General features: G+C 41.0%; 1 protein-coding gene across 3 annotated transcripts in view; it reads left to right on the forward strand.

Moving 5' to 3' along the window:
• The window catches only part of veph1 (ventricular zone expressed PH domain-containing 1), a 91,082-nt gene that overhangs the window by 6,997 nt on the left and 71,695 nt on the right, over nt 1–12,390 (forward strand). For 2 of the 3 annotated variants that reach the window (XM_076892275.1, XM_004561364.3), the window contains exons 2-4: nt 5,660–6,214; nt 6,382–6,600; nt 9,302–9,476. In XM_076892275.1, coding sequence (XP_076748390.1) covers nt 6,077–6,214; nt 6,382–6,600; nt 9,302–9,476 — 532 coding nt within the window. In that variant the 5' untranslated portion in view covers nt 5,660–6,076. Of the gene's footprint in view, nt 1–3,571; nt 3,700–5,659; nt 6,215–6,381; nt 6,601–9,301; nt 9,477–12,390 lie in introns of all 3 variants that reach the window. The other variant, XM_076892274.1, reaches the window with a different exon arrangement.

Raw genomic sequence — 12,390 nt, forward strand, 5'->3', positions numbered from 1 at the left:
AGGGTGACGGTTAAGTGTGAGGTTAATAAATTTAAGGTAATGTAATGTCCTGTGAAAGAAATATGACTGCATGTGTGTGTGTGTGTGTGTGTGTGTGTGTGTGTGTGTGTGTGCGTGTGTGTGTGTGTGTGTGTGTGTGTGTGTGTGTGTGTGTGTGTGTGTGTGCGTGCTCAAAGGCTGCATTCCTAAGCTTGTTGAGCCGTAGCTTGGTGATTAATAGTAACTAACTGATTATTAAAGAACTGAAATTCCTGAGGCCCATTTTTTTTTCTCTGCTTGTACACACACGCACACACACACACACACACACACACACACACACACACACACACACACACACACACACACGCACACTGCTACTCAGTTACTCAGGCGGGCTGTGACATAGTAAGAGTAGGAAAGGATACATTACATAACACAGCATTTCACTAGTAAGGAGAGACAGAAGCATACGTATGCTGTATGTAAAGGTGAATGCAAGTGTTGGAAACATAATCCATCTCCAGCTTTCTCTCAGTCTGGGACTCGGTCTGGTGGCTCCTCCATTCCTCATTCTTTCCTCCCCTTGGTGTTCTTTGGTCGTTTCCATCTCTTTCCCATGCCTCTTTTCTTTTTCAGTCTTAGTTATTATTGGGGAAAGTAAGCTGACTCTGTTTTAAAGCTGGACTTATCCACCATTCATTTGTAAAAACTTGAATCCAAGATTTTGGCTACCTCCGTGTTTGGTTTTCTGAAACCGGATAGGGATACCAGAAATTTAGCAGTCGGTACCAACACTAGTAGTATTACATGATTCTTGACTCCCACTTTGATGCCTAAATGATCATCCCATATACTGACACATCAATGGGGTGGCAGATTATTTATTTAAAATGTTAACTTTACATTTTGTTGACCACACACAGACTGAAATGTTAGGATGGTTGCCGAGCAGGATGCTAACGTTACAGTGTCATTATGTTGGCACTATTTTAGCTATTTTAGCCCATGGAACAAAATTGATTTCACACCGGTAGTGCCAGCTGTCTCAAACAAAACGTTAAAGTGCATTTCAGAATACCATAAGAAGGATAACATTGTGAATGTTGTTACTGTGAACAGAAAATTGAATTCTGGGTGCTGGTCTTATAGCCAACTTATTAAATTTGTAGTATTTTCTCTCTCTTACTCTAAATAAAACACAATAACATAATTTTTATATAGTTTGTGAGTCAGTTATCATCCCCCAATCACCCCACCAGTATTTCCATAGCTGACTCTGCCTTTCATATCGATGAGTTGGAGCAGAGCTAATGCTAGACTACAACACTTACAGCCGTATGCCGCCCCCTTGCCTGCTGTTGTGTTTCCACAATTATGATGCCAAATGGCACTGTAGAAATCATTTCTGGTAACATCCGTAAACCAGATGTAAAGATTGAAGATTTGACTGAGGAACCTGCATGCCCAAACCGTAGTGAGCGCTAGCTACGCATTAAAGTTTGTTTGATGAAACATCTTTCTCCACGTTGGACATTAGTTACAAAATAACTGCGATGTTGTATTAAATACAACATCAAGTTAGCAATGCAAACACAAAAACAGTTAAGAAATTGTTAACTGAGTTCATAATTTAAGTGATGAGTCATTTAATTTTCTCACTAAAACTGTGTTTTGTTTTTTTTATTCGCAAACTGAATAATCATCCCCTACTGGCCATTAAAAGGAATGCAGGAATGCTGTTCAGATGCACAGCTTACATTCACCTATTATATACAGTTTGTGCTAGATACACATGATATTGCAGTATAATTCAGTTTCTACAGCTCTGAATGATCATCATGTCTTTAAAACACAAAACATTTTAGTCCAAATGAAGCTACAATTTATTTATTATGACTGGTGTATTAGACCATAACCCACTGAGCAAAAACTTACCGAAAAGACCTCTAAGCAATGTTGACATTTGGTATGTCTTTGAACTGTAGGAGGAAACCTGAGTACTCACACAAGCCCAAGGAAAACATGCAAATCCACACAGAAAGCCTACAACCAACCAACCGGGGGGGTTTATACTCAAAACCTTCTTTCTCAGATGCCCTAATTTGTAGCCACATGTATACAAATAGCACAAGCACATTTGTTAAATATTAGTCTTTCCAATACGCTGCAAAGAGGACTCTTCAGCTTTCACTTTTTGAACAAATTTATATGTGAAGTGGCATATTTTTAAAGGCTTTGACTAGCTGACCAGATTTAGCCCAGAAAATGTCATCCATTGATGTCTGGTGCTTGGTGGGATTAGTTTTGAATGGCTGTACACACTCCCAGGAAAGTGTGTATGTCATACAGTACATCCTTATCAAAAAGTTAAGAAATACACAGTGTACAGGAGTATATGTTTGCAGTGTAAATAACAACACACTCATACTGTATTTTTGGGAACTCCTTGCACAGAGAGAGCTTGTGATTATTCACCTTCACAGCTGTGTGTTGGCCTGTCTTTGTGTGACAGATAAACCTCTTTGCTCTGTGTTTATGGCTGTTTTGGTGTTTCGGTCCCAAAGCCACAGCTCGGACCAGTAAGAATTCCCGATGTGGTATCCTGGCAATGGTTGGGTTTCCATGGCCGTCGCTGGCTTGGCAGGACAGATAACGGCCTCCCAAGTGGTCAGCTTTGTGCGTTCCTTTTGGTCTGGCTTGGGCTCGCTCCAGTGTGGCTTTCAGTGAAACGGTGCGAGGATGAGACGATGTCTGATTGTAGAGGGAAGCTGGTGCAGGAAGCAGAAAATGACACAGATACATATGTTTAGCTGCTCGTCCTCTCAAAGGAGGCAGAGTTCTGCTGTGAGCAAAGTCATCGTGATCACAGGCAGCAGACACGCCGGGTGGCTGCTTCAGAAAGAAGGCGTGCGCGAATACTTCAAACCGCCCAGAAAGCAGCGACAACGGCGAGAACAGCAGCGCGTTTACGTGTTTAGATTTCTGTATAGAAAATAAGGAGCGCTAAGCCAGTGATATGTCACACTTTTAGAAGCAGTCTCAGTGAGTGTGTATATGTGTGCGTGTGCATATGTAATCCTTTGCCCTTCCGGCGTCGCTCCGGTGTGAATGATTTAATGTTTAATTGAAGCTGACAAGAGTAACAGTAATGCAAGTAAATGGTTAACATGCTACTTTTCAGTTACCACAACTTTGAACTCCATTCATAACACCAGGACACTGTGTATTCTGTTCGACTCATTACCTTTATTTACTTTACCAATCATTATAATACATTATTTGTGCTATAGTGTAGAGTATAACAGTTAGAGTTGCACCAGATATGCAACATATTATTATCATGTTTTAACTTACTCATGCCGCTGAAAAGAGGGCAGAGATACAGTCTGCCAAAGCTCTCCTCTGCAGCACACATCCTGACTTTACTCGTCCTTTTAAACTGGATTTTGCTGGGGGTCAGCGGTGCTGGTGCTGCGTTGCTGCAGGACGATAAGCGTGCTGTGGATCACCCAGTTTTTACACAAAAAAAATGTTTTGTGTACACCGATCATAAACCTCTTGTTTTTTTTACTCCAAATACTCCATCCAGATTCGTGAGGTGGTCGCTCCTTGTGCAGGATTTTCAAGAAAGACAGAGAGAATGTGATGGCAGACGCGCTCCCTTGGTCTTTTGGAAGACGTCGGTGTTATGGCTGTTATTGCATTTCTTGCAGTTTAGTAAGTTATTTCTTTTTTTTAATTCTTTGTGTACCGGTGTGACGCCTCTAGCTTTGAGGATCTTTGAGTGTACCTGCGGGTCAACATCTGGCCATTTTAAAAGCCCTGGTTCCATCCTCGACCGGTAAACCTCTGTGAAAATGCGTGTTTCTTGTTTAGAGACCTTTGCAGCTCTTTGCAAACGATTAACCCACATGTTGTTTATGTCAGTGAAGCAGAGGGCGTGAACTGCATTTATCTTTTGCACAGTTTTCTTCTGCTTTGCTTATTTTAGGGTGTTAGGCTTACCACGTGCCTTTCATTCAGTTTTGTTTTCATTTATGTAAATACAATAGATAAAGATTAAAACTTTTATTTGCCATTTGTACATATGAGCTAGGTCTGAGTGCATAGCGCTTAGAGTCAGAGTCAAATAAATACACACACAGATAAACAAAGTGCATTTAGAGGTGAAGTCAGGTTTCTTTTTTAAACAGACAAAGATGAAGAAAAAAAATGTCAAGTAATTTCAAGTGTAGAACAATAGTTCCTTTATTGCACTTAAATGACTGTGGAAAAGATATATATTGAAAAATATTTGCCAATGAGAAATGTGTGCATATATATATATATATTATGTGTATATATATATATTATGTGTATATATATATATATTATGTGTATATATATATATATATATATATATATATATATATATATATATATATATATATATTATGTGTATATATATATAGTGCATCCAAATGTGTATTAAACTGAATACATTGACTTTGTGTGTATTTTAGTTATTCCTTATTTCGGTTTTAGTCAGACTGTGATGGGAAAAAAGTGGAAGTGTGTGTGTTTGTGTTTGTTGTTCTGGCCTTGGTTCACCCTGGAGTAATTTGCTCTCAGATATTGGTATGCATTAATAAATAACGGGCTTTAACTGAGAACTTGTGGTTAGACTCTGATTTGGGCAGCGGGCCAGGGACTCCCTTTTAACTTTTGTGCTATGCTCCCTGCTATCATTTTCTAAATATGTGCGATATGATTAAATGCTGTCTGACTAAGATTTAGATGTAAGATTATTTATTTACTATAACTTAGCGATGCCAACACACAGGTCTCTGGAGTGGAGCACATGCTTTTACCTTCAGTCCCACATTCACATGCTGCCCCAGCAACTTTTCTCCAAATGAGAGGCATGTTGTAGAGTAGAAGTGCACTATATAAGAACCAGTCCATTTACCAGAGACAGGCAGAATGGTGAATTTCAGTCTGTAGTTTTCTACATCTCACACAGGTGAGCTTTCACACACAGTTGCATCTCTAGCACAGTGGCCATTTTGAGGTTCAAAGCTCTGTCACAGCTGTATGGACATTTTTACTGCACCGTTGTGTTGTTATGGGACTTGGGGCCATAAATACACAAGCTAGTTAAAGGACTACGCCCACTGCCCCCAACTGAACCCTCTACACTGGGAATCCTGCGCTTTAACTGTAATAAAATGGTTAGGAACAGGATTCAACTGGTTGGACTATTAGGTCCTTTTAAAAGAAAACACAATTAACCTGCAGCTAACTAATGCACATCTTATTTGTTTAATCGGTACGACAAACAGAATGTGAAATTCATCTGAACCTTTTTGTTTCCAGGATTTAGACTAAGCTAAAATAAGCAGTATTTTTAACAGATAAGAGTTGTATCAATCTTCATGTCTATGTCTTGCAATGAAATTTTGTTTCTTATGCACGACTACTCCTTTAATTGAGATGTTTTGGAGAGCAAAAATCACATGCAAAATTAAATATCCGATGCTCGACAGTATCTCTGACTTGCTCCGAATTAATTTTCCCAGCTTTTCAAATGATCTCTTCCTGGAAGACGATTTTGTGTGCAAAATGACGATCCCAGCATTTCCTTCTCTTTAGTTAATTTAATCCTTCACTCTCTCTTTTTTTGTCCTTTCTCCTTCAGGACTCAGCTGCAGAAGGACTGCCCTGTCTCCATGGTAACAGGCCTCAGGCAGACCCAGAAAAATGTTGGGCCAAACCCGTCAAACTTACCTGATTCTGGACTGCGCCGGAGAGGATTTTAACAAAAATTATAAAACTATCAAGTCCTAATATGATGCATTCGATATTTCTTTCTGTATAAAAGTGTGTGCCTGAAAATCTTCATATATTTCAGCTTTATTGCATTTTAGAAAGACTTGCTTTCTCCCATCCCTGGCAGAAAAGAGTCTTCTATTTAAATATCTTTCTAAAACCAGGAGGTGAAGGAAAAGTTGCTATGGTATTCAAGACATTATGTCAGCGACTTTCTCAGTTAAGTGATCTTAAACTGTGCGGAGGCCGTCCCAGGCTCGTCTCAAGGTCCTAAACCAGGACAAGGATGCACCAGCTGTTTAGCCAAGTGCTCGGCCAGAGGGATCTGTCCAGAGCAGGTGATCTGTTCTCTCTGGAGGACGCAGACATTGAAGACTGTCTGTCTCAAGCTCTGGACCAGATTAAGGCAATCTCCTGCTCACCGGTAAGTTGATGTGTTTAGATCAGTGCAACCAACACACACAGTTGGTATTTATTCAAAAATTACAAAGCAGATGCCATTAATTATTTATGCCCTTATGCATAATTCATTGCTTTTGTCCTTACTTTATCATTGTATTCCTAATTTTGCATCCTGTTGCTGGCTGACAGGACTATTTGACCAATGACAATGACCAGGCAGTGGTGGAGATTTGCATAACACGCATCACCACAGCCATAAGGGAGACGGGCTCCATCGAGCGACACAGCACGGCTCTGGTGGGACTGTGGGAGTCCTGTCTGGAGCATAACCTCACCCCGCAAGGTGAAAACACAGAGGACACTCCGCATGCTAAGATAGCGTCTGACATCACCAGCTGTATCCTGCAGGTATACACACACGCTCGCATGCACACATCATTGTTTGTTTTACCTGAAGCACATAAAGGACACACATACTCAGAAACCTCTCAGGATATTATGTGTGCTTAGGGTATTTAGCTCCAAGATACTTTTAGTGCTCATGGGATGAAACTTAAAATTTACAGTACGGTGCAAAAGTCCCAAGCCATCCCTCTTTTTTAAAATTTTCTTTCTGAGGGGCCAGACTTTGTTGTCAGTGGTCTTGAGCGATAGTTTTTTAGTGTTTCTGAAAGTCTTTCAAAAGTTTTCTTTGGATTATACAACAACTGGACTGAAAATCAGTGGCAACAGGTCTGATTGATTTTCTGATTTTCCATTTTCCTAACAAAACGTAAAAAATGAGGAGTGGGCTCAGACTTTTGCAAAGTACTCAAACATTCCCTTTCATCTCAGCCACACACCTATAGCTTGTACAGAATGGAAAAAGGCCATTGGGAGCACTTGGCTATAACATATTTTACTGATGCATTGATTTGCACTACATTAAACTTCATCAATAGCTGTTGTATTAAGGGTTTGGTAATAGTTTTCTTCTCTAAGAAGTAAAACTGTCAAGCTCATCAGAAAACGGGCATAATCAAATTTGAGTAGAAAAATGTAAAGAAAACAGAAAAAAGCACTTCTTTCGTCTTCCTCTTTGTCATGTGACCTTTGACAGGTTATAGTTTTGGGGCTGGTTGCATGTTTTTTTTTAATGCACGTGAGCAATGCTATGCTAAAGCTCTTTAAAGCATTGGTGGTAAACACGAGGGTGTAAAGGCTTCGCGGGGAAAACAAGTGAAGGAAGGCAACGTTGGTGCACAAGCGGAAGAAAACCCTCACAAAATGGTACAAGCAGAAGAGTTAAAATAAAAATTAATAATACATGATCTCCAGCAGGGAAGTTTCCCTTTCAGAGCAAATATACTTTATGTAATCACTGCTGGGGGGGGAGGCATGAAAATGTACATTTAAAACTCACTTACCTTCCCCATTTTCAGACCTCCAGTGCTGAAAGGTATAAAAGCAGAGTGACTCCCCTCCACCTTCTTTCTCTCCCTCCCACTTTTTTCTTGGGAAAGGGAATGTGGTTAATACCACCATAATGAGACTGACTCCTCAGGAAAGACACACACACACACACACACCCACACACACACACACACACAAAAGTGAGGTTAAAAGTTCTGACAGCTCTGACGGCGCCTTCTGGCTCCGATGTCCGAGCTCCTGCACTTATCAGGACAGCCATTCCTTTTCTCTTTTTCTTTATCTCTAAAAATCTGTTTCTCTTCATGTCATTTTTCCACATCTCTTTCCTTCCTCTCTTGCCCTCCATCCACCTTTATCTCTGACCCCTTCCGTTCTCTCTTTCCCTCCCTGTCATTTTGAATTATAGACACTTGTCTTATTTTCCCACAGAAACTCCCTCAGAGAAAAGGAGAGACGATTCATGTCATATGAGCTCTTTGACGTGCGTTGTCATTGAAGTGTAGTACAAGATGACAGGAAAGATTAATAAATCAATACATTAATTAATGTGCCAAAAGAAGAACACTACTGGCACCTCATGCCTGCTGCCTGTAGCTGTCAAACATGACAGGCTTCACACTGAGTGTTCAGATCGTCCCTCTTTAGACAGACTAAAAACAGTTTGTGCTCTAAAACGTCTCAGCTCCAGTGCCAACACTGCATTTCATGGTGATTCTTCTATATTTTGGTGCCTGATAATAAAGGAAGTGAAGGTGTTTACACAGTTTATATTAGTGGGTAAAATAGTTTTTGCAGTGCCTGCACTGCCATCATGTGGAAAACCAGAGGCATGACAGCGAGAGACTACACTCCCCAAATCATTGATTGAGCAGTTTTTGATGATAGACATAAAAGATAAATCTTGAAAATAGATATATATAGTAAAGACTTAGAGGCCTTAGGTGTGTGAATAGAAACAAATGTGAAGCAGATGTTTTAGATGTGGGTTCACAAGTGTTAAATAAATATATGTGAGCGGCAGTGAACACGACGTTCGTATCAAACTGTCCTCTGGAGGGTGCTGGCGCATTTTGAATCCCGATCCCGCGGTCCGTGAGCGTTCAGAGCACAAACTTGTGCATATGTCTTTCAATACAATGCAGTCTCTCCCCCTGTTCTTCATTCTTATAGCCCGTTTTAATCTCTGTGGCACTTATCACATGGGTTGAGGAAAGTACTGCTGGCGCTCTTTGTTTCAAGTTACTAAATATATTTGATGCGTGGCTTGCTGTTAATGAGGATCTTTAGGCTGTACTGTCTGTTCTAATGAGCGTTAACACCATGCACATGTTGTTCAGAAAGATCAGAAACAGCAAAGGACAGGCATCTGATCTTGTTACTCTCCTTTATAGATAATGAGAAGTAAAGGTCAGGACTGTAAAATTAAGCCTGCTTTGCTGCCCTTTCCTTTTAAGAAGTGAGCTTAATTCAAGTCAGACTGATTTCTCTGTGAATGCGCTCGCTCTGTGTCCCCTTGTTCAAAGTTACAGTGATTGCCAATCATGCTCACTTTACAAAAACAAAAGCATTTTATCTGTGGACGTGTGCTGCTTTGACCAGTCGCTGGCATGTCTCTTAAAATGTTAGAAAACAAATATTTACTGTGAGAATGTCGTCTTGAACAGAGTGTCTCCTCTCCTATAACATGTCTCTGCAGAACTACAGTTGTCCTTCGGTCATGGTGCTAGCTGTCCCGGTGGCCGTGCGGTTCCTGCAGAGGGGCAACAGGGAGCTGAGCAGGAACATGTCCAGTTACCTCTCTCTGGCCGCTATAGCCAAGGCCGATCTGCTGGCTGAACACACAGAGGCCATAACAATCAGCGTGCTGGGAGGTAGGATACACGTACAAATGCTCGCACACAAGAAAGGAAACTGGTTACCTTAATTTTGTAGAGAAACTACAACGAGTACGTGTGTGGGTGGTCTGAGACTGTAAGAGCTTTGGAGAAGAACTGAAATTGTAACAGGGGTGTTACAGGACTTAATGTCTTTTAATGTAGTTGTTGTCTTGGCTTGTAGGAACAGCACGTTTGTACCACGAGGGATCCTAGTAGATCTGAAACAATAGGATCAGCTGTTTTTACTGGAGTGGAAAATGGAATTATTATTGTAATCTGCAGTTGTAGCTAACCAATGTGGTCATACAATGCATGTCACATACGTCATTGTGTCCCTCGTGGAGCTTTGATGTATAAGAATTAGTTTGGAGGAAGGAGAACTGCTACCTTTTTTGTTTGCACAGTGTTTCTTGCCGTAGCCCCTGTGGATGCTACAGAAAGTCTTTGTAAATGCTTCTACTTTCTCTCTTTTTTGATCAAGACATCTAATGCAGGGTGGTTGTTTTTGCCTATTAATCGCTTTCATGTCATTCTTTTTAAATATCTCTCCTGAAGGCCCGATAATACCTACATGCTCTGGAGGCAGAACTAATGTGAGGGAAGGGAGGACTGGGGAGGAGTATAAGGTGACATTGTCCTCAGGCACTGATCTCATTACTGTTTTCTTCAACTTCCCTACTTAACAGCTCAGGTCAGAGAGGGTAACTGAGCTGACCTCCAGTCAGTGGTTACAGAAGGCTACGCCCACTATGTTTTTTTGAAGCCATTTTAACCCCTTTTTAACATACATGTTGCTCATTAGTGAGGTCCCTAAAGGTCCAGGGTCCATAGTCAGCCCTGCTTAATGGAGATCTGTTTACCCTGAGGCACACATGCTCCCTCACACGCACACATGATCATAGGATAATACAGGGAGGGCCTGAGTATATGTATTTGGATGTGCTGTTATGTTTTTTTATGTGAATCAGTCAGTGCCTCTGGGAACATGTTGAACCTATAACCTCATGTGCAGACACACACACTAATTACCTCACACTGTACCACAGTGGGATGCCCACCAAAGTGGTGCTCGATGCTCCCACTGTTCTGCCAGCAGCTCGGCACATGAAACAGATTATCTCCTCACTGTCTGGTTTTCCAGGTGAGTTTTTGCCAGACTTGGGCTTTGATTATAGATGCAAGACAATTAGCACCCATAGTCCATAAATGTGTTACTGGTTTCTTAACAAAAAGAGAAAAAAAGGGATGTCTTTTTATTTTCATTTGGATACATGAAATACGAGGGGGAAGAAAAGAGAAGCTGCCAAAAAGACTTAAGGTTGAAGTAACTGCTGCTAAATGATGACTAAATAAACAACTTTTCCCTACAAAATGCTTTCACCACATTCAATCAGCCAAAGCACAAAGGAATGGAATAAAAGCAACAACTTGCAAATACAGACGTGCACTGTTACGCAATTGAAAATAGTGAAAAATACAAGGATTCATGCTACAAACAATATGCTCAATGTGCTATTACACTAAAGTGTGGTTTACTCACATTTGGATTTTTCTACATATCATCCCAGGATTCTGGCTGTTTGAGTCGTTGGCCCTCGCAGAGTTTTACATCACAGTCAGACTTATGAATCTGATAAATTAGGGAAGGTAATAATAATACCTCAGTGTCACTGTAATGCTTTTTCACTTCAACATTTGCACTCTGTAGTCTCCGCACGTATCGAGTTCCTGATTGCCGGCTCCTCCAGAGATGCATGTATGTAACGGCTGTTTTAAAAATATAGCTCTAACATTTCTTTCCACTAGATACACGACACCCTCAAAGTCATCACCTTTTACTAGACTACTGGACATGAAAGTGCACACGAATACCTAGCCTTCTTGTGGGCTCAGAAAGAAGCAGAGAAAAGGGAAATAAAAGAGACAGAAAACGCGATAGTTTGAAAGTTCTGTACACTTAAGTAGTCCGGTGGCTGTAATCCAGCTCGACAGGGATCGACCGACTGATATTGAATCTGGAATGAGAAACCAGATGAAAGTGAGCAAGTCCTGCTCGAAGGCTTTTTAAAAAATTTGTAGCAAGTTCACATTTATCTTTCATTCTGCACTTTTTAATGTAACCATGACGGTTTCCAAGTTTGAGCACCTTCTAAATGTGCTGTACTGTAACCATTTAAACCTCATGGTGACGTCTTTAACAAGCCAGAAGCCTGCGAACCTTTGTTCTGAAACCTAACATGCGTGTGCGTCTGTTGCCACATGCGATATTTTCTTCTTCTCCTTCGTCTTGTCCTTGGTGGTGCGTGTTGAGTTTCGGTCTTATAGGAGAATAGTGAGTTCCGTGCTTAATAAGCATGTGTGTGTGATTCCTAGTTACAGGAAACCAACAGCAGGATACTGGGTGAAGGTTTTATAGCTACAGCAGTCTCACACGCACTCACCGTTTGGCCCCACAGGGGTTTAGAGCCAAGGGTTCTTTCAATCTCTGAGTAAAACCTTAAGTTAGCAGAGAGGCTTGGAATCTGTCGTCTATCTATCAAAGCTGCGTGTCGGTTTTGGCTCTTCCTTGGACTGTAAGGTTAATACATGGCAGGGCGAGAAAAGTGAGTGAAGACTCGGTGAAATGTATGTGAGTGAATGTGGAAGGTGATTCTGTAACAGGTCACAGTTACACGGAGGTTGTAGCTGCGGGAAGAAACTGGGTCCAAGCAGGATGTGCAGCAGTAAACTGTAAGCATATGTGAGCTGCAGAAAGTCTGCAGGCAATTTCCCCACAGTCACAGACATCACTGAATCAATTTTAATCAGCAAGAGATTAAATACAGTATAATTTGCAAAAATGTGGTTGTGACATCGAGTGCTGTGCAAAGGTTTTGGGCCGCTCCTTATTTCTTTATGTTTTGCTTCC

This window comes from Maylandia zebra, linkage group LG14 (assembly GCF_041146795.1).
Source record: "Maylandia zebra isolate NMK-2024a linkage group LG14, Mzebra_GT3a, whole genome shotgun sequence".
NCBI classification, from domain to species: domain Eukaryota; kingdom Metazoa; phylum Chordata; class Actinopteri; order Cichliformes; family Cichlidae; genus Maylandia; species Maylandia zebra.